The sequence below is a fragment of the Chaetodon auriga genome, chromosome 15, assembly GCF_051107435.1.
Source record: "Chaetodon auriga isolate fChaAug3 chromosome 15, fChaAug3.hap1, whole genome shotgun sequence".
NCBI classification, from domain to species: Eukaryota; Metazoa; Chordata; class Actinopteri; order Chaetodontiformes; family Chaetodontidae; genus Chaetodon; species Chaetodon auriga.
The window spans coordinates 24,252,194-24,275,624 of record NC_135088.1 but is presented as its reverse complement, the minus strand read 5'-3'; the positions used below and the strand labels follow the sequence as shown (position 1 = coordinate 24,275,624).

The following is a 23,431-nucleotide window of genomic DNA, read 5'->3' as shown; positions in this document are numbered from 1 at the left end:
GAATTCTCGCATGTTATTGCGATAGCTGCGTATATTCCCCCTTCAGCTAATGCTGATGCAGCCTGTGTTCTCCTCTCTGTCACAAGCAGGCTGCAGACAGAGCACCCACAGGCCCTCCTTCTTATCTTTGGGGACTTTAATCATGCCTCTCCATCCTCCACTCTGCCCACTTCCACCCAGTACGTTACATGTTGCACCAGAGACAATAAGATACTGGATTTGTGTTATGCCAACACCAAGGAGGCATACACTTCATCACCCCTCCCTCCCCTTGGAAGATCCGACCACAACCTGGTTCATCTCCTGCCTGTGTACAAACCTCTCATGCACAGGCAACCAGGCAACAATGAAGAGATGGTCCGATGAGGCTGACAAGGCTCTGAAGGACTGTTTCGACACAACTGTGTGGGAGGAATTGTGTGATTCTCATCGAGAGGACATTGAGAGTTTCACACACTGCATAACTGACTATATTAACTTCTCTGTGGAAAACACCATACCCACCAGGACTGTACAGTGTTTTTCCAACAACAAACCGTGGATTAACCCCGACATAAAGGCCGTCCTTAAGGAAAAGAAGAGGGCCTTTAAGACAGGAAATAAGGATGAGCTGAAGGCTGTGCAGAAGAAGCTGAGATGGAAGATCAGAGGGGGGAAAAACATCGACAGAAGGAAGATGGAGGATCAGCTGCAGCAAAAAAATGTCAGTGGAGTCTGGAGAGGCCTAAAAACTATCTCTGGGAACCTGACTCCCAAGCTGCAGGGGACCAAAAGTGGACGAACGACCTGAACATCTTCTTCAACAGATTTGATCAGTCATCTGCCCCTCCCCTGGCCCAGTCCTCCATGCTGCAGCCCCCCCTTTCCCCCTCTACAACACTCAGCTCACGGCCACCCCCCACTGCTCATCTCATCAACCCAACCCCCCCACCTACACCCTCCAGCACGCAGCCCCTCTGTTCCAACCTCTCCCTCACAACAACCCAGGTGAGAAACCAGCTCCGGAGGATCAAGGCAAGGAAGGCTGCAGGCCCAGACGGCATCAGCTCCAGGCTCCTCAAGTCTTGTGCAGATCAGCTGTGCAGGATTGTTGAACACATGTTCAATCTGAGCCTGAAGCTGGGGAGAGTACCACAGCTATGGAAAACATCCTGCGTGATACCAGTGCCCAAGACTCCGCATCCCAAGGACCTCAGTAGCTACACCCCGGTGGCACTAACATCCCACCTAATGAAGACCCTGGAGCGGCTGGTCCTTGTTCATCTCTGCCCCCTGGTGAGCCCATCGCTAGATCCACTTCAGTTTGCATACCAGCCTGGCATCAGGGTGGATGACGTCGTCATCTTCCTCCAACACCGAGCTCTCTCTCACCTGGAGAAACCTGGGAGTACTGTCAGAATCATGTTTTTTGACTTCTCCAGTGCTTTCAATTCAGCCTGCTCTTCTGAGGGACAAGCTGGAGCACACCGGGGTGAACCATCACCTCACACACTGGATTCTGGACTATTTCACTAGCCGTCCACAGTACGTGAGGACCCGGGACTGTCCGACACAGTTGTCTGCAGCACGGGGGCCCCGCAGGGAACAGTCCTGGCTCTGTTCCTCTTCACCCTCTACACTGCACTTCTCATACAACACACCCACATGTCACCTGCAGAAGTTCTCTGATGACTCTGCAATCATCGGCCTCATCACAGATGGGGACGACAGAGAGTACAGAGAACTGACTCAGGACTTCGTGGACTGGTGCCAGTGGAACTGCCTCCAGATCAACGCTGGTAAAACCAAAGAACTGGTGGTGGATTTCTGCAGACAAACACTCTGCCCCCTGACACCAGTGAACATCCAGGGAACGGACATCGAGATGGTGACATCTTATAAGTACCTGGGTGTTCATCTGAACAATAAACTAGACTGGACTCATATCACAACCTCACTTTACAAGAAAGGCCAGAGCAGACTTTATCTGCTCAGGAGACTGAGGTCATTTGGAGCACAGGGGGCACTCCTGAAGACCTTTTATGACACTGTGGTGGCATCAGTCATCTTTTATGGAGTGGTCTGCTGGGGGAGCAGCATCTCAATGGCTGACAGGAAAAGACTTGACAAACTGATCAAGAAGGCCAGCTCTGTCCTGGGATGCTCCCTTGACTCAGTGGAGGTGGTAGGAGAGAGGAGGATGATGGCTAAGCTGTCATCCATGGTTGAGAACAACTCCCACCCTCTGCAGGACACTTTAACAGCACTGGAGAGCTCCTTCAGCGACAGACTGCTTCACCCTAAGTGTGTGAAGGAACGCTATCGCAGGTCCTTCCTTCCTGCAGCAGTCAGACTTTACAACCAGCAGTGCTCCCAGAAGACCACAGACTCACCAAGACTTTCAATATGACTGCACTATAATACACATCAACTGTGTTCACTTACACTGTGAAAATATTTAGCTCAGGTGGCTTTCAACTTAAGGTGCAATGTATCAATCTTTCAGTGAGGTGTATTATTACTCCTATGTGCAATATCAATGCTCCAGTCAGGAGTACTATCATCCAATGTGCAATATCAGTTCATATTTCATTATTCCTTGCTTATATTGTTTATATTGCTTGTTTGATATTTAATGTCCTTTTTACTGATGCCCTCCATGTTTGCTATCCACTTTGCTGCTGTAATACCTGAAATTTCTCCACTGTGGGACTAATAAAGGTATATCTTATCTTATCTTATCTTAATAGAGACTTTTCGAAGTACGCTAGACCTGCCATCCATAGGAGAACAACAGAATAAGAAAATTATGGCTGAGATAACAACAGAAGAACTGAATAAAGCCATTTCAAAATTTAAAGCTAATAAGGCTCCAGGTTCAGACAGATATCTGTGCAAGTGGTATAAAACATTTAAACTTCAAATAATACCTGTGCTGCTTAACTCTTTTAATCATACACTGAGAACAGGGGAAGCCCCACATTCTTGGAAGGAAGCAGTTCTCTATTATCCCGAAAGAAGGTAAAGACAAAAAGGAATGCAGCTCATATAGACCAATATCAGTCTTGAATATAGACTATAAATTATTTGCTTCTATCCTATCTAAGAGACTGGAATCCATTGTCCTGCAGCTGGTAGATTTAGATCAAGCAGTCTTTGTACTAAATAGACAGACACAGGGTAATTTAAGGAGGCAAAAGGCTTTTGATTCAGTGGGTTGGGAATATCTGTAACTTGCAAGATTTGGCTTTAAAGATGTATTTATTAAATGCATTAAAGCATTATACTTCTCTGCAACAGCCAGGATCAGGGTTAATGGACACCTGTCTCACACTATCTATTTGGAAAGAGGGACACGTCAGGGCTGTCCCCTGAGCCCAACCCTATTTGCGTTATTTATTAAACCCCTGGCTCAAGCAATTAGAGAGGACTCTGAGATAAAGGGGATCATGATCAGAGGAGAAGAACATAAGATTTGCAGATGATGTTCTGCTTTTTATTTCAAGCATCCCTAAATTGATGTCTCTGCTAGAAAAATATAACTCATATTCTGGATATAAGCTAAATGTTCAAAAAACTCAAACTCTCACATTTAATTATACACCCCACCCAGATACAAAAGGGAAATATAATTTAAACCTAACTAAAGACATGTCAAAACTTTGTGAAAACAACTACGACCTCATTAATAAATAGATCAAATTTGACATTTTTAGATGGACCCTCCCCCCACTAGATATGAGTAATAGAATAGAAATAAACAAAATGAATGTGTTGCCACAGCTTCTTTATCTCTTTCAGTCTTTGCCTCTAGAGGTACCCCAAAAACAATTTGATGAATGGAATGCATGAATTTCAAGGTTCATTTGGAACAGTAGAAGACCTAGGGTCCAGTTCAAGACAGTGCAGCTAGAAAAAAGAGAAGGGAGGAAGAGCATTGCCATGCTTACAGGATTACTACTTTGCTGCGCAATTGAAAGCCTTGGTATACTGGTGTGCTGTCAAATTATGAATCTAAATGGAAATGCCAGGAAATTACACAAATAAAACTCCAATACAATCTATAATAGGAAATAAAAGTCAAGCTGAAAGACACTATAACAGCTTGAATCAATGGACTTTATTCACTCTTAAGATATGGTTGAAGGTTTTGTTGAAGTTACAAGTAGAGAAACAGGCTAGGGTCTTGAACTGCCCATGATCCAGAATTTGAACCTGCTAGGTTAGACGGGGGCTTCAAACAGTGGGTCAGGAGAGGTATCATGTCTTACTGTTCCCTCACCTCAAACAGTAAATTTCAGAGTTACAAGACTATTTCAGACACATTTGGCTTGGAAAATTACAATTACAATTAAAACTAGAAAATTTCCCCCCGGCGGGAAATTTTGAGAGTGATACAATGCGCAAACGCCGGGGTGTGTGGCTAGTGCTAAAGAGGTCAGTGTCCAGTACTAAAGACAGAACACTGACCTCTATAGCACTGCAGTGCTATTAAAAACACACACATCTCAGCTGTGTGTGTTTGTGTTAGTAAACACCACAGACAACACTGCATGAGATCCTTGTAAATGCTATAGAGGTCTACTGGGCCACATTTGAGGATTTTAACCCTGGTTACATGTGTGTTGGCGTTTGTGTGTGTCTCTGTGTGTGCATATCTGTAATCACATGAAGCTTCATATGTGTGTTTGTGTGTGTGGGAGAGGAGTGCTCAGAGAAGTACTGAGGCTCAGAGGTTGTCACAGCAACTTGAGCTGGTTGCCATTAATGATAGGGGCCCCCCAGGCACACAGACAGGGGCAGACAGAAAAGCGGAGAAAAAGAGCCATTTTCTGCCTCTTCACTGCTCTCACATTTGGGCTTAACCTGAGAGAACGGTAGTTCCTATTAGAAAAAAACACAGACCATTATTGCTGTAAGGACTACCTGAATGCTTCTGTGTGCTTTTGGTGTTTCTACACAAAATAGTTTGCAGACACTTGCGAGTTTAAAACAGGGGTCCATTCTGCTTCTCTCAGAAAATCTTTGTCTTGGAGTCAATGAGGAGACAGACGTGGCCACACTTAGAGGCTGCTAATTCAAATTCTGTAAGTTTCTCCGATTTTTTGAGCACATTGTGGGAGACAGAACAAACGTGTCTACAAATGTGGAAAAAAATCATGTGTCTAGAGCGTAAATTGTGGATGGGAGGAGTGTGGAAAGACAAAAAATCTGGAGTTTTTTTAGGCTCTCTGCCACTCTGACCGATGACATCACGGACTCTAAAACGAACATTCCGTGCAATACACACCCATTATAATCTCAAAATTTCTCCAAAATTGATCATGGTCATTGAACAGCGATTGATCAAAAACTATACGACATATCAAATTGTGGAATAATACACCAATACACAAGACTTGTGTCAACGTTTTAAAGTTGGAATGTCATCTCTAGGTGAACGTATGTCGGAGCAGTAGTCCTTTGAAAAAGGTGGAATTTTTTTTTACTTTTTTCGCCTCATCCCTATTACTTTGAATGGGAAATTCTGTGGAGATAAATGATAGCACACCGAGTCCGATCAAGCCGCACGTTTTGGTGTATCATGTGCCTGGGTGCTTGCTATCATTTTTGACGAGTAGCGAATCGAAATTTGTACGGAAGATGAATAATAATAAGAAGAAGATGAAATGCGCAGAATAACAAGAGTGTTCAGTGCTTCACACTGAATCACTAATAAGAAGAAAAAGAAACGCGCAGAATAACAAGAGTGTTCACACTCTTGTTATTCTGCGCGTTTCTTTCTTCTGTTCATTGCTCAGCACTGTATCACTAATAATAAGAAGAAGATGAAATGTACAGAATAACAAGAGTGTTCAGTGCTCAGCACTGTATCACTAATAATAATAATAAGAAGAAACGCGCAGAATAACAAGAGTGTTCAGTGCTCAGCACTGTATCACTAATAATAGGAAGAAGAAACATGCAGAATAACAAGAGTGTTCAGTGCTCAGCACTGTATCACTAATAAGAAGAAGAAGAAACACACAGAATAACAAGAGTGTTCAATGCTCAGCACTGTATCACTAACTAGAAAATTTCCCCCCGGCGGGAAATTTTGAGAGTGATACAGTGCGCAAATGCCAGGGTGTGTGGCTCGTGCTCTTATTATTAAAAATGTACAAACTAAAGAGGTGAATAATATAATATGAATATAATTTGATTTCTATATTTTATTATGCATACAAAAAAGACAATAAAAAGTTGGTCTCAAGAATATAATGAAGTATAAGAATATATGGAAGTATACAAGCCTCTAAAAATCACTCTACAATGTCTATCAAACAAAAATGGGAGAGGGTGAGAGTCAGAAACACAAATATCAGAGGAGACCTGGATGGAAATATGTGAGATACAAGAGACCACTGCAAACTCAAGATAATTGAGAGAGTTCGGCTGGAAGAATGTGGTGAGATTTTTTTTAAGTCCTAAAATAACAGCATTGCAAACAGGCCCACAGAACCAAGGCTTTTGTTGGAGACAATGCGGAACCTCTATGGCTAATCATTTCAGTGTCTTTTGGGCTTGTCCGAAAATCCAGTTATACTGGAGGGAGGTGGCTAAAAAAATTTAGTGAAGTGGAGTTAGAGTATTCTTTTGTTGCCTTGTATCTTGGAAAAAATTCCTGAAACAATCCAACACAAGGATAAATACTTATTAAAGATACTTCTGGCAAGCAGTAGGAAAGCCATAACCTGAAAATGGTTGCAAGTTGATTCTCCAACAATGGATCAGTGGCATGGGATCATTAAAGAAATTTACTGTATGGAGAGACTTGCTTTTGTTTTGAGACTTGAGTTGGAGAAATGTTTTGAACTCTGGGAAAAATGGATTGTGTATGCACATATTGAATAGTATGACAGGATATCATGATAAATGTGGAAAAACATATTGTGATTTTTAACTGTAACACCCATGATGACCTCATACTTCCATTATTATACCATCCACTGTCACTGATGCTGTAATTGCATTTATGTCTGTATCTCTCTGTCTGTCTCTCGCTCTCTTTCTTTCGCTCTCTCTCTCTCACCCAACTGGTCAAGGCAGATGGCCACCCACCCAGAGCCTGGTTCTGCCTGAGGTTTCTGCCTGTTAAAAGGAAGTTTTTCCTCGTCACTATCGCTGAGTGCTTGCTTAACAAAAATAAATGAAATTGAATTGAAATTGAATTGTTTGGGATTACAGCTGGGTGGTGCCCCCCTTTACCAGGTCAACATCCCCTTCCACTCCATTTTTCCTGGTCTCTGGAGGTGGCTGCTGCATTCTCCAAGCTTAAGGGTTTCTTAACATTATTCTCATCCAACCTGACCCTGCTCTCCAGTTTGTGGTTGAAGTGGAAGCCTCTGACACTGGGGTAGAGGTGGTATTATCACAACGATTGGCTGAGATCAAAACTTCATCCCCGTGCTTCCCCTCCAGGAAACTAACCTCTGCCAAGAGGACAGGAAACTGCTAGCTGTTAAAATGGTGTTGGAGGATTGGCATCTTTGGCTTGAGGGTTCTGAGCAACCATGTGTGGTCTGGGCTGATTATAAAAACCTCTCCTACATCTAGCCAGCCAAACGACTTCCGCCAGGCATGGTGGTCCCTTTTCTTCAGCTGGTTCAACTTCACTCTCACCTACCGACCTGGTTCCCGACATATTAAACCTGATGCCCTCTCCCGACAGCACTGTGTTGATGAGACCAGTTGGAAATCCAAATCTTTCCTTCCCTTTTCATGAGTGGTGGCAGCAGTGATGTGGGAGATTGAGTCTATTGTCAGAAAGGCCAAGTGACTCCAACCTGACCCAAGTAATGGACCTGGGTTTGTGCCTGAATCTGTCCATTCTGCAGTTGGCCCAGATGTCCCGGTTCAACTACCACCCCAGTGCAAATTGAACCTTAAGAGTACTCAAGCAACATATCTGGTGGCCTAGGATATGGGTAGTCATCCAGGAGTATGTCGCCATCTGCTCAGTCTGCGCTCAGGGGAAAACTTATCATCAGGCAAATGCCAGTCTCCTCAGACCATTGTCTGTCCTGGACCACCCCTGGTCACATATCGCATTGGATTTTATCACTTTCATCACTGGACTACCTCCATCGCAAGGTAACACAGTCATACTAAGTATTCTTGATCGGTTCTCCAAGACCGCTCACGTTGTCACTCTGCCCAAACTCCCCTCTGTTAAAGAGACTGATGAACACAGTGCATCATGTGTTTCACATGCATGATATCCCATCAGATATAGTCTCTGACAGAGGCTCACAATTTATCTCCTAAGTTTGGAGGGAGTTTTGCCGGGTACTGGGGGTGTCAGTCAGTTTGTTGATGGAACCCCAGGACAGACTAACAGTCTGATTACCAGTTAGAAAAACTAATCAGGACCTGGAATCAGCCCTTAGGTGCATCACAACCACCAAACCAACTTCCTGGTCTACCCATCTCCCCTGAGTAAAATATGGTCATAACTCTCACTAGTTCTGATGCAGGCTAATTCCCATTTGAGGCTTCTCGAGGAAGAGTGTTCTGTTCCTCTGTTCCCATCCCAGGAGGAGGAGAAATCCATCTCATCCATCCAACACCACCTCCGCCATTTTTGGGGGATCTGGGGGAAGGTTTATGCTGCATTGCTTCGGCACAGAGGATGTATGCTGCCTTAAAGAAAGGTCATGGGTACCCCGCAACCTAATTGTTGACAATCAAGTGGTGAAAGAATTTCATTGAGCTCAACCTGAGAAACCTGGTGGGTCACCAGGAGGCTCCCATTAAGAGGCTACTGTGGGGATCTGTAGTTCCCCTCCTTTTTCCCTTTGTGTCTGGTGTTTCCCCTCTCCCTCTGTCTCCCATCTGTCTCTCACTTGTCTGTCATGTGTGAGTGTGTTTCGCTGCAGGGTGTGGCTGACAGGTTGGGCTCGGCCTCCTCCTCTCCTGAGCATAGCTGCTCACAATCATGCAATCCTCACCCATTATTCTTCAAATTGTCAGTTCATCTGTGTGGTTATGAACGAACTCAGAAGAAATTCTAACTTGTTTTTGATATTTGTTTTGCTTGTCTGCTCCCTGCCTTCCTGACTCTTTTGTTTTTGTGCTCAGGTGTAACGGGCTAGTGGAGGACCCAATTGCAGTACTGGCCTATTTACAGGGAATACGGGGAAATGGACAACTAGAGCAACAATGTGCTGTACTGAGCAGAGAGCCAGCTCAGAGGGAGTTAGCGTGAAGAGAGTGGATCGAATGCTAAAATCATGGACAGATTTCAGCGTGGTTGAAACCACTCTCGGAGGAGGAATATGCTCTTTGAAACCACCGAGGCGGTAAGATCTGCACACCCGCAGACACAGGGCTAGGACAGAAGGAGTAGTCGGGAACAGGCGAGGTCAGGCACCGGAGATCAGTCTGGACAAGAACGCTGGAGACTCTGGCATGGTGCAAAGACAATCTGGCAACTGAGAAGACTGACAACGTGGCTTAAATACCCTCCTGATGACTCTCATTGGCAGGTGTGCAGATAGGCAGGTATGGGGCGTGGCTGAAGAGCTGCAGCACAGGTAAGTGCTGTGCTGGACTGTGACAGAACCCCCCCCTCAAGGGACGGCTCCTGACGTCCCAAACACAGTCCAGGCTGGGGGGCTCAGAACTCCTCAGACACCGTCCCATTGTCCTCCTGAAGCAGGTGGTGGGTGGGGAGGGGATTGGGTGGAGAGGGGTTCACCAGGTCTGCTTCTTCACTATCTGATGGTTCTGGGGACTGCGCTCTTCTGCCTCTCCTCCGGATCCCGGCAATGGCGGGTTGATCAGGGTGGCGTTGGTGGAAGTCCTTGATGAGGACAGGGTCCCGGATATGCCGGGCGGGTACCCAGGACCTTTCTTCTGGGCCATATCCCTCCCAGTCGACCAGGTAATGGATTCCTCAGCCTCGAAGGCGAGAGCGCAGTAGTCTCTTGACTGTGTAGGCTGGACCTCCTTCAATGATGCACGGTGGTGGTGGAGCAGGTGTAGCAGGGGCCAAGGGGCTGTTCTTACAGGTTCTCAGGCGAGAGACATGAGATGTGGGGTGGATGCGCATGGACCGGGGTAGGTTGAGTCTCACTGCAGTGGGGTTGATGACCCGTTGGATGGAAAAAGGTCCGATGAATTGTGGTGCCAGCTTGCGAGACTCAACCTGGAGGGGTAGATCCTTGGTGGACAACCAGACCTTCTGCCCCACCTGGTACTCTGGTGCAGGGGAGCGACGGCGGTTGGCATGGGCAGAGTAGCGCTCTACAGCTCGTAGCAGGGCATTGCGGGCCTGGGACCAGATGTGTTTGCAGCACTGGACGAATGACTGGGCTGAGGGGCAGCAGGCCTCCTGTTCTTCACTGGGGAACAACGGAGGCCGATAGCCGTAGACACACTGGAAAGGGGACATCCCGGTGGCCGAACTAACCAGGGAGTTGTGCGCATACTCCACCCATAGAAGCTTTTGGGACCATGACAAAGGGTTGCGGGATGCCACACAACGAAGAGCCACCTCCATCTCCTGGTTGATGCGCTCTGATTGGCCGTTGGTTTGGGGGTGGAATCCGGAGGAGAGGCTGGCCGTCGCTCCCAACTGGTTGCAGAACTCCCTCCAGAAAATGGAGGTGAACTTGGGGCCCCGCTCTGACACCACATCCCTGGGGAGACTATGTAGGCGGAAGACGTGGTGCAGCATCACCTCATCGGTCTCTTTGGCTGAAGGGAGCTTGGCCAAGGAGACGAAGTGCGCCATCTTGCTGAACCTGTCCACCACCGTCAGCACTACTGTGTTACCACTGGAGGGGGGCAATCCGGTGACAAAGTCCAAAGAGATGTGGGACCAGGGTCGATGGGGAACGGGGAGAGGACGGAGGTGGCCAGCAGGTGCTTGATGCTAAGGTTAGCTCTGATTGCAGACAGCGCATGCCCGGACGGACTGACGAGTGTCCTCCTCCAGTGTAGGCCACCAAAATCTCTGACGGACCACCTCACATGTCCTGTGAGCTCCTGAGTGGCAAGACAAATTTGAGGCGTGGCCCCACTGCAGTACATCCGGCCTCAGCGCGGGGGGAACGAACAGGAGCCCTGGAGGGCAAGTACTAGGACCTGGCTGGCCCTCACTGGCAGCCTGGACTCTCTCCTCTATTCCCCAGAGGACTGGGGCCACCAGACAGGAAGCAGGCAGGATCGAGGTGGACTCCTGGGGAACTCTCTCCTCCTCCTGAAATTGTTGTGAGAAAGTGTCTGGTTTGCCGTTACGTGAACCTGGTCGATATTAGAGCACAAAATTAAATCATGTAAAGAAAAGAGCCCACCTGGCCTGCCGGGAGTTCAACCTCCACGCTGAGCGAATGTACTCCAGGTTTTTGTGGTCTGTCCACACTAGGAATGGCTCCTTGGTCCCCTCCAACCAATGGCGCCACTCCTCCAAGGCCAACTTAACGGCCAACAACTCCCGGTTCCCGATGTCGTAATTTCTCTCAGCTGGGGAGAGCCTGCGGGAGAAGTAGGCGCAGGGGTGTAGTTTCTGGTCCTTGGAGGAGCGCTGGGAAAGGACAGCCCCCACCCCTACATCCGAGGCATCCACCTCTACCAGGAACTGGCGGTCAGGATCTGGCAGTTGCAGGATGGGTGTGGAGGTGAACCGGTCTTTCAAGGCCTGGAATGCCTTAGCTGCCTCTGGAGTCCACTGGAACCCCACCTTTACCAACGTCAGGGCTGTCAGGGAAGCCACCACGGAGCTGTAGTTCCTGATGAACCGGCCGTAGAAATTGGCAAAGCCCAGGAAGCGCTGTAACTCCTTACGAGAGGTGGGGACAGGCCAGGACGTCACAGCCGAGACTTTAGCAGGATCCATCTTGATGCTCCCAGGGGAAATGATGTACCCCAGGAAGGTGACAGAGGGCGAGTGGAATTCACATTTCTCAGCCTTGACAAAGAGGGAGTTCTCCAGCAGGCGCTGAAGAACCGATCGGATGTGGTGCACATGTTCGTCACGGGTCCGGGAGAAGATGAGAATGTCATCCAAATAAACGAAGACAAATTTATTCAGCATGTCTCTAAGGACGTCATTGACAAGGGCTTGGAAAACAGCCGGGGCGTTAGTGAGGCCAAATGGCATCACTAGGTATTCGTAGTGTCCAGTGGGTGTATTGAAGGCTGTTTTCGTTCATCTCCCTCCCGGATCCTGACCAGGTGGTAGGCGTTGCGGAGGTCCAGCTTGGTGAACACGGTGGCCCCCTGCAGGAGTTCGAAGGCCGAGGAGATCAAAGGAAGGGGGTACCAGTTCTTCACGGTTATCTCGTTGAGTCCACAGAAGTCTATGCAGGGTCTCAGGGAACCGTCCTTCTTGCCCACGAAGAAGAACCCCGCCCCCGCCGATGAAGACGATGGCCAAGTGACCCCTGCCCCCAAGGAGTCATTGATGTAGGCCTCCATGGTCTCCCTCTCAGGGCCGGACAGGGAGTACAGCCTACCCTTGGGCGGGGCTGTGCCTGGGAGTAAGTCAATAGCACAGTCATAGGGGCGGTGCGGCGGCAGGGAGGTGGCTTTGGCTTTACTGAACACTTCTCCGAATTCGTGATACTCTGCTGGGACGTTGGAGATGTCCATGGCTTCTGGCGTGGGTGAGGCACCATATGGAGAGCTGGCTTCTTTTAAGCAGACCTCGTGACACCCCGAACTCCAACCCAAGATGGCGCCCGTCTCCCAGTCAATATGGGGGTTATGTCTCCTGAGCCAGGGGTAACCTAGGATAAGGGGAATCTGTGGTGAGGAGAGAATATGAAACTGTAGTGTTTCATGATGGTTACCTGAAAGTAAAATATGCAAAGGTACCGTTTTATGGGTTACTTGACCGAGTATGTGGCCATCCAAGACGCTGGCAGTGATGGGCTTGGCTAGGGGCATGAGCTCCACCCCTAGCTGGCGGGCCAGCTCCATGTCCATCAGGCTGGTGTCAGCCCCAGAGTCCATGAATGTAGCCAAAGTATGGGCGGAGCCTGGCAGCAGGGGCCGTGTCTGTAGCAGTGGGCATGACGAAATGGTGGAGGATTGTGCGGAGGTGCGGCTCACCAGTACTCCCCCCTCTACTGGTGAGCCCTTTCTTTTGCTGGGCATCTGGCTACGAAATGTCCTGCCTCCCCACAGTACAGGCAGAGGTTCCCCTGGCGATGGCACTGTCTCTCCTCAGCACGCAGATGCATTGGCTCTGGAGCCTCGGCAGGAAGGGACAATGAAGTGACGAAAGCAGAAGTGGGGGTGGAGCCGGCGGACTCTCCCCTGTAGCGTGGAGGGCTGCGGTGCGTCGCGGTGGTCTGGCGTTTCTCCCGGCGACGAGCCTGAACTCTGTTGTCGATCCGGGCCGCCAGTTCGATGACGCCATCAAGAGTCGCCGGCAGGTCGTAGGAGACGAGCTCATCCTTAATATACTCTGCTAACCCGTGAAGGAAAGCATCCCATAAGGCAGCCGGATTTCCGTCACTCAGGCGACCTTGAGTGCGGAAGTTGATGGAGTAGTCGGCGACGGATCACGCGCCCTGGCGCAAACTCAGGAGCGTGCGAGCTGCGTCAGTGGAGCGGGACCCTCGGCCGAACACTTTACGGAGCTCGTCAGCGAAGGCTTGGAAAGACCCGCAGGCAGGTGTGTTCCGCTCCCACTCCGCTGTCCCCCATAGACGCGCCCTCCTGGTCAGCTGATTCACAGCGAATGCCACCCAGGTCCGTTCGGCGGCAAAGGTCTGAGGCTGCAGCGAGAAGAAGATTTAGCAACTGGTGATAAAGGCGTTGCACGTCTCGGGATCCCCGTCATAACGCTCAGGAGGGTTAACTCTGGGCTCAGGACCGACAGGTACAGCAGCAGCTGCAGCGGCAGCGTCGGCGCGTGACGCTGCCGCCGGTCACTCGTGCGCTTCCACCAGCTGCTGAATCTGCGCAGTGAGGACCCCCATAGTCCGCTCATGGGACGCAGACGTGGCTGCTATCATGGCCTCGTGCCGCTGGATTGCGCTCTCTAACCAATCTAAGCGGCTTTCGGGAGGGACCGGTTGTGCTGGGTCCATGTCTGGCCAGATTGCACTGTAACGGGCTAGTGGAGGACCCAATTGCAGTACCGGCCGATTTACAGGGAATACGGGGAAACGGACAACTGGAGCAACAATGTGCCGTACTGAGCAGAGAGCCGGCTCAGCGGGAGTTAGTGTGAAGAGAGCGGATCGAACGCTAAAATCACGGACAGATTTCGGCGTGGTTGAAACCACTCTCGGAGGAGGAATACGCTCTTTGAAACCACTGAGGCGGTAAGATTTGCACACCCGCAGACACAGGGCTAGGACAGAAGGAGTAGTCGGGAACAGGCAAGGTCGGACACCGGAGATCAGTCTGGACAAGAACGCTGGAGACTCTGGCATGGCGCAAAGACAATCTGGCAACTGGGAAGACTGACAGCGTGGCGTAAATACCCTCCTGATGACTCTCATTGGTAGGTGTGCAGATAGGCAGGTATGGGGCGTGGCTGAAGAGCTGCAGCACAGGTAAGTGCTGTGCTGGACTGTGACACTCAGGTGCTTAATCCCCACCTGTCTTCGTTCATACCTTGCATGGTCTGCATCTCACTTGAGGATTGGATTCGACACTCCTCTGGTTGTTCTGTGATTTGTCTAGACTTGTTGGTTTGCACATTCTTGGAAGATTCATTAAAAACTTAACTCTCTCTGGTCTCCTGTTCTCTCCAGGATGTGGCATTTTGGGTCCTTTAAATGACCAGATCATAACAAGCATTTATAATTAAGTTCAGCATCTTCTGCTGTGCTTTACATAAAATCTATTTCCTGTTTATTGGATGTGATTCAGACATTTACTGCAGCAGTAAATGCTGGGTCAGTCAAATTACCATCAGGCTATTCTGAACTGTGACACAAGTGACAGCCAATGAAATCACTGTGATAACTGAAAGTTGAAAATGTGAGTGCGTTTTCTCGTCTATGAGGAAATGCAGTGTAGTGCATTGTAGGAAGGAATGACAGGGTGACAAACAAAGCTATATGTTCTTTAAAAGGGGTGGGGGTAGGGGGCCTCTCACAGGGCTATACTACATAAACTGCAACAAATACCATTGTTTTCCACAAATATTTGCTACTGTAGAAAAATCCTGTCTTATGCTTCACTCCCTAACGTTAGCCTGTGGAGAGCATCAATACAGTAAACTAAGCGTGTCAGGAAACAACATGTAAAGATGTCTATGTCTGATAATTGTGTTTGTATCCAATTTGTCTATCCACAGTGAAGCCATCCAAGCCGCAGTGCTGGATAGAGGGCAAACTGTTAGAGGGTGGCAATGTTAAGATGAGCTGCAAGTCTAGTGATGGCTCTGATCCCATACACTACAAATGGGAGAGAGTACTGGACAAGGGCAAGTATGCTGGCAAGCTGCCTCCACTGGCCCAGATAGGTACGCCCACTCACATACTGTAATGTGTGTCTGCCTGTCACTTAAACCAAGATTGTTTTTACTTTGATACCAATACAAATTTTAAAATCTAAAAATGCAATACAAGCAAGATGCCACAGCAAAAATAAAAAAATAAAGGACACTAAACAATGTGTCACCATACAGACTTGTATGGAGTGTCGAGGTGGTGATTTATCAGGAGATTGTATCCCTTTATCAGTTCTGTGAGCAAAATACTCAGGCTTGTCATCTAGCTAAGAAGGACAGGGATTCAGTTCCACGCTGGATTGTGAGTTCATATTTCAGCGCTATGACTTCATTGCTTTTTGCACTGACCTCAGCAGTCTGCAGTCACAAGTTAGACAGATGTTCCGCCTATTCTAATTCCTCTTCTATTTCTGCTTCTTCTGACCACTCATATATGCACATATAGCACCAAATAATCTAATACAACAATATGTATTGAACAGTCCATCACAATTGCTTTATGATTTCTGTTAACTCAACAGTAAAAACATTTAAATCAATACAGTCTTGTCTATGTGAAAGCATAGGACAAGGACACACTGTCCTGTTTTGTCTTTGTTGGTGCAGATTTGAAAAATCCAGAGATTGTGACATTGAGGAACTTGACCAAGGACAGCGCCGGAGTCTATAAATGCACAGCTAGCAATGATGTGGGAGAAGCGAGCTGCACAGTAGAGATCAAGATGCACTGTGAGTATAAACTCTTGCTGAATACTTAACATCTTGCAAAATGGGCACAATATCTGCAATTTCAGTTTCAGAAAAGAAAGCCACTTACTCACACTTTTTCTCACAGCATTAGAACTCTCGCCCACAAATGATTTTCACACACACACACTCCCTGTAGTGTTAAGTTTTTTCCTTCCTTTTTTCCTGCTTCAGGCTTTTCATGCAAGCACGTGAAAGTAATAGCCATTCCATGCAGGCACATGGAAGAGCAGGGAGATCCCAGAACAGAGCCATACCGCCAAATGTAATGTGTGCTGTATTAATGTATGCTGTATAAATTGATGCCTCTCTCAGGGCCTCAGGTACAGCATATAAACCGTTAGGACCTAAGCTCTGGCCAAAATGTTCTTCAGTGTCAAGCAGTCACCAAGTGAAGAACAGAAGTGAAGACAAAGGCTCAGCTGAGCTCTGAAACTGTCCGCTAGTGCCCTGCCTGTCAAACCAATTATATCTTGCTGGCAGTCCTACAACTAGAGCAAAGCCTAGCTGCTATTCTTCTTCCCATTGCAACCTACTTCAGCATGCAGAGGCCACCCCAACTGACTCCTCAGGATCAATTTTACAAGATCACCTCTCCGACCTTTCACAGTGTAATGCTCAGATTGCTGAAGCTCAGAAGAGCAGAGCGCTGCAGTCCTCAGCTATGAGCAACTAAGCCCAGGGCTCTTTCCCAGCAGCTTGCAACTGACATTAGGAAGGCTATGATGGCTGCCCTGACTCTCATCCAAGATTATGGCATAACAGATTATGATGTAGAGAAGTATTTTGCTGCACATGTCTCAGATGGTGATGGTTTTGTTCTACTTTGACCTGATCCTTATGACCCTCTCCCAGGAGAAAGCTGCCATCCACACAGTGAGGATCTGCAAAGATTGATTTCTACCATAAAATGGCAAAGGAGCTGTTTGCTCCCCATCCAGTCATTACTTTACCCTGGTTTGAAAATTAACTTCACCATGAGATCAATGCTGTCCCAAGTGAGACTGGATGTGCTAAAATCACCTTTTTGAGACAATAGCCCAAATCTCTCTGAAGATGTTATCCAAACTCCCACTAGCCCTAATGTCCCAATTATTTCCCTCACATGGTCCGTCCCCTGACTCAAAAAAATGAGGTGAAAGAGGTGTCTCACAGACTGTGTCCAGAGTGCAGGCAGATACAGCAGATGTCCATTCATTTCAGAGGGCACTCATATGGCATGGCTATGTCAAAACATTGTCTCACACTGGCTGTGTGATGCTATCACACAAGCCTACAGTGCAGTGGGAGTGGAGCCTCTGCAGGGCGACCTTCCTTAGAGAGGTGACAATGGCAGACATCTGTGCAGCAGCATCTCGGGCTTCTGCGTGCACCTTCATCCATTTCTGTCTGTACAATTTGTCTGAGTCCTTCTGCATAACTCCCTCTGAGTACTCCATTACTCCAGTACTAGATGGCAGATGACACCTTGCAGCTGTGACTCTTTGACATACATACCAGATGATGTGCCTCTAATGCCATCAGCTTGGATTAGTGGACCACAGTAGCATGGCATTGTTTTTCTTCATCTTCTTCTGAAGCCTTTTTTTTTCTGGTAGAATACTTCCTTATTCTTCATAACATTCTTGTCAACTCTAATTACAACATGTAACGCTACTGCCACCCTGTGGCCTGTATCTGTAACTTAACACAATTTCCCTGCTGATATCGTAATGAAATGAATTCACATTTTTAACTCATTTTAACTGCACGTATTTTAACTACATGAATTTCTTTATGAACCATATCAATTACTGAATTAATGAATTACTCTCATGAACCAACGATACAATAGCGAGAGCTCTTTTTACTACTCTTTTCTACATTTACTCATCTTGAGATGTTTCTTGTGTGACACCTTGGTAATGAGAAACCTTTTTATAGGCCATCAATGAGGACTAAACCAGCTGATATTAATTTGCACTGATAGGCAGCAGGATTGCGTTCTAAATACTGACAGATTTCAGCTGGCTTCTTGGCTTTCCATGCCTTTTAGCACTTCCTCTTCTTCATTTGTTCAATATTCCTTGCCTGTATCATTCCACTTTATTTCACATAACTTAATCTATGGAGTTATTTGTTTTGATTTCTTTGTATCTGTGGATTACTTGGATTGTTACTGACATCTGGTGAAAAATTATTTCAATAGCCCCATTAGAACTATATTTACTGACAAAAATGTTGACACATTCAATACTTATTTTCTCCACTTTAAGTAACATTTGTGTGTGTGTGTGTGTGTGTGTGTGGGTGGGGGGGGGGGGGGGTGTTTTTGTCTGTTCTCATGGGTAGATGTAAGAGGAATGGGTGTGGTAGCAGGGGCAGTGGTTGGTGTGTCATTTGGAGTCCTCATCATCGTCCTCATCATCTGGTTGGTGTTCTGCAAAAAGGGAATGAAAAAGTATGAAGACGAAGAGACCCCAAATGAAATCAGGTATACAGTGGAGAGAAACTTTCTCTGCCAGTCATAAAAAGAAATGCGGTCATAACCCCAACCTGAATTGTTAAAGTCATGATAAAGTAGGGAAAGCAGTAATGCCTGTGCCAAATATACAGTACCATCTTCAGAAGTTAATCCTTGTCTTATACTCCCACATCACTTAGCAATAATATCATCAAAGTACATTTGAAGCATTCAACTGTCGGACTCCCCACTCTGATCCAAATAATGTCCCAGAAGTTGTATCAAAATGAATTTGACTTTATCTTTGCAGTGTTAATATTTTGTCCAGGCTAATATCAATTTCATTCTGTTTGTTAATGCTTATTCCATTTGTTGAGAGCATTCTTGAAATCATTCAATCATGTGTTAATTTCAGGGAGGATGCAGAGGCTCCCAAAGCCAAACTGATGAAGCTCAACTCCCTCTCTTCATCCCGCTCTGGCAGCTCTCGCTCAGGCACCTCCTCTACCCAGTCCATGGTGCACAAAATGGGGTCAAGAGGCCAACAACCTTGTGTTCTGGCTGTGGCAGCCCTCAAGGAAAACTGTCCAGTCTCCAACTTCCCTCAATCTCCACCTGGCTACATTCAGACAGTTCCCAAGACTCCTGAACCCCATTCAACACCCATCTCCATGTCAACCTCAAACTCCAAGCCGAGCCCTGCCCCTAAACTGAGTCCTGGCAATTTGACCCGCATGGGGGGCACTCCTGTTATGATCCATGCCCAAACCAAGGCCTTCCAGACTGTGTAGAAGAGATGTAAAAACACATGCAAGATGACCAAGGCAACCTCAGGACTTGGCAACCAGTTTAACCCAAGTGTTAGATTTTGATAAAGATCCAGTTATCTTGTCTATACATACTCTCACCATTCACAATTTGATTTATATCCTCAGCAATTTAACTCTTGGAGAATCCCTGCTTCACACTAACAATATGGGAGCAAGTTTCTTCTGGTGTTTTTGAGTGACACACTGTCACCTGAGCAACATCTGTGACGAAGGGAGTGTTTTATGAAAGACAAGGAGGTGCTGAAACAGAAACAGCAGTTGGTTGCTTATTGGTTGGAAGGAGAGGATTGCACAAACCAGGGAGTGAATGGGCTGAGGTGAAGTCAAAAGAGTGAGCCAGATGAACACTGGATACAATGAAGAAATTCCATGGCTTCCTTATTCTTTTTTACAGAAAATAGCAGAGTGCTCACAGATAGAGCTAAAGAGGTTAAAGTAGTTAATAAGGTAATAGGAAAAAAGGGAACACTCATGTCTATGACAGTATGTTTTAAGTAATGCAACAATCTGGAACGCCTTCCTACATACATCACTTCACACCTGTTGCAAATCCAAATACCTTGCACTTGTGACTGAACTCATGAAAGTAGTTTAATTTTAAGTTGTTACAGTATATAAATAAAATGAATGGCTTTGATTGTACAGTCAGACTTTATGTGGGCACTTCACAGATTCATCAATACCTTTCACACTGCAACATGGACTTACTGTTAATGATACTAAATAACTTTGTCTCTGCTTCCTCCATGCCGACTGAAAAATGGTACAGATGTGCCCACGTGTGGACGTGCACAACTTTCCACTTTCAATAGTTTAAGAGTGGATTTATACTGCACACTTCATGTTAATATTATTCACACCTGACGTAAAGGTTCAAAGACAATTCAGAGAAGTGTGTGGCATTTTTTTGTGATACTTAATTCACAGTTTCATGGAGCACCTTCTTTTCATTTCAATCTAGAATGAAAAACTGTAGGAATGTGGCGATATGGTATTTTGGATGGTACTTTATTTAAATCAATTTTATATCCCTCATTGAATCATTTACATAGTATAGAAAATCACCAAATGCACTCTTATTACATCAGAACTATAGCGCATATTAATCAGTAAAGTGTGCCTTTTGTCATATACAGGGTAATGATCAAACATACAACATACGACAACACAAAGTAGTTCTCTTCAGGACAGAATAAATCCTGTCCTTGGGCCTCATTTCCCATTCAAAAAAGAGGACAAACCTGATCGTTTTCCATTTCTGATTCTTCAGTCACATTTCTTTACTTCAATACATAATCTGTCTCTTATCCATTTCCTCTTTCAACTCTCATGATACTGTAATTGACTCCAGTGCTTTGCATGATTTGGGAAGTTATACATAGCCTTGATTCAAGGACAGAGCTTTCTCATTGTTGTGTTCCAGCGCTAGGAAGTGGTGGCACCACAAAGTAGCGGTAACTGGTTGCATAGGTCACTAAACTTTCCAGGTGGCTTGCCCAACACTGTTGTATTTGTAACCCAATAAGGTCTTGGTTACAATCGAGTTAGACTAAGTTAAAAACCCAACATCGCCACTCTGGGAATTTTACCCAGGGAATACATCATAATATCAATTACTACTTTGACCACACAGGTAAACTTCACAAAGAATTAAAGCTGCAATATGTAACTTGTATAAAAGTAATTTTTTGTCATATTTACTAAAACTGTCCCTATGCCCAGACAGCAGTACATTAAACATGTAACCTGTGAAAAAAAAACTGCTCCATTGGTCCCACCTACTGCTCCTACTACGATTTGCAAGAATCTACTGGGCCCAACACAAAACAACCAATCACAGCCAGAGGAGTGTCTGACATCTGTCACTCCTCAATCACTACTCACACACGCTGCGAACCGCCCCCTCCCTCCGCTCATGCTGCCAGCTACTGCTCAAACAGCTCTGTGAGTGGCGTCAGGAGGCTAGTGAAAGCTATGGTGGAGCAACAGCCACCCACAAAGGAGAAACTGCCCATACCGCCACTGCCAACAACAGCATACGGCTAAGGCAACAAATAACCGTAAAGCTAATATGGTGATTGTTACAGTAACACTCCGCAGCAACTGTGATGTGCAGCTGTGCAGAGTTAGCCTGTTTCCGATGTTAAGGCTAAACTACTGGTTGTCACGGCAGCCACACAGATGCCACAGGGAGAAGGGGCTTGCAGAGAGGGAGGGGGAGTGACATGGAACTTTTGTTGGTTCAAATTTTCAGGCTAAGTCTGCTCTCTTCTTGATCTTACATACTGCAGCTTTAACAGAAACGTGGTTTTTGTTACGGCCGGCAAGGAAGGCGAGGACCCAAGATGCAGAGAGGAATCACGCACAGTTTATTGAACGAAAAGTACAACACAAATCTCCAAAACGGGAAAATGCAGCTCAGGCAGAAGATAACCAAAAACCAATGCTGGAGGAAACTCAACAGCCAAACAGTAAGGGAACAAAAAACTCCACAGGGGGGATAATGCACTCAGGCAGACAGAACAAAAAACGCCTCCACCGGAGGGGAACTCAGCTACCGCTGGTACAAGAACAAAAGATCACCGTCAAGGGGAGAAAAGGGCTCTCAGGCCGGCACCAAAAAGACTTACACAAAAAACACACAGAAGGCAGCGAGACAGCTAGCAATCCGGAGAAACGTGGCAGGGACGAGGAGAGCTTGTCCGTGGCGAGACACAGGCAACAAGTGCTAGAATTATCTGGCACAGGAGTGTGGGGGAAGCCAGCTTAAAAAGGGGTTCTGATGAGCCCAGATTGGTGACAGGTGTGTCCAGCCGCCGCTCACCTCAGGGGAGACCGGCCCCGCCCCCGCCACGTTCCAGCCCTGGAGAGACACAGAGGCAAAATCAGAGCAGCCAGAACACAGCCATAACAGTTTTGAGTTAATAAAAAGAGTGTTCTTTTGTTTATAATCTCCTTCAGTGATGCAACATATTAAATAACAATAGTCATATATGAAATGAAAAAAAAACAACATAAAACTGAAGGAAGAAGATTATTCAGTGTCCAGGCTTCAATGATTTTAAAATAATTAAAAACATACTTAGAAGAAATTATAAAACTATAAAATAAAGAGGTGAATGGCTTGACTAAAAAAAAAAAGGAAACATACAAAGGTGTCACACTTACAGGTTAGCATTAAAATAGAACACTGCAAACAAATCACAATAAAATATAAAGGAGCACACAAGGAAAGTAAATAAGAAAATTCACACTGCCACCTTTTAAATGTTGAAGTACTAGGCCACCCCTGTATGAATCAGCTTATTTTAAAATCGAGTTATACAAAAATAAGCCTCACAACTACTAAAACAAACTACAACAATTGGCAAAAAGTAAAACAAATTAGGAATATGCTAAAATATAAATAATAAATATATATATATATATATATATATATATATATATATATATATATATGGCAGTGGCTGTCACTGCTGAACAGACAGAAACACAGGTTAAGCCAATTTTGCTTTGTCTACATTGCTTACTGAAACACACAGCGATTCCTGAAATTACCTTGGCTGTACAACACCAGATCAACGCTAAAATTGACAGGCCGTGGAGAACATGAACATGGACAGCGTTGTCCTTGCCTTCCGCGAAGTGTAACAGCACCAGAGCGCAGCAGTACGTGAAAGAGATCGGCTGGTGCGGCGCTACCTGCATATATGTGCAGCTAATGGAGTGCAGTCCGCACGCAAGTTCACGCCACTGATTATGAGCCTTGCTGCAGATGCAGGACCGTAAGAGACAGGGACGCTGCCATTGCGGCACTGCTTCCCCCAGTGGTGGGGCAGACCTAACCTGCCGGTTACATATTAAAAGCCAAAGTTACCGTACAATGGCTTAAAGATCACAGTATTGAGTGATTAAGGTACTGCTCTCTTCATCAGGTGTGTTTGCTTGTGTTTTTAGTCAGCATGATTAACT

The 23,431-nt window shown here is 46.3% G+C and overlaps 1 protein-coding gene across 1 annotated transcript in view; it reads left to right on the top strand.

Annotated features, from left to right (window-relative positions):
• Positions 1-22,803, top strand: part of clmpa (CXADR like membrane protein a) — a 168,340-nt gene extending 145,537 nt beyond the window's left edge. Inside the window, exons 4-7 of the mRNA XM_076750257.1 lie at positions 15,284-15,451; positions 16,046-16,168; positions 18,518-18,659; positions 19,045-22,803. Coding sequence (XP_076606372.1) covers positions 15,284-15,451; positions 16,046-16,168; positions 18,518-18,659; positions 19,045-19,420 — 809 coding nt within the window. The 3' untranslated portion in view covers positions 19,421-22,803. The remainder of the gene's footprint in view (positions 1-15,283; positions 15,452-16,045; positions 16,169-18,517; positions 18,660-19,044) is intronic.
• The last annotated feature ends 628 nt before the right edge of the window (positions 22,804-23,431 follow it).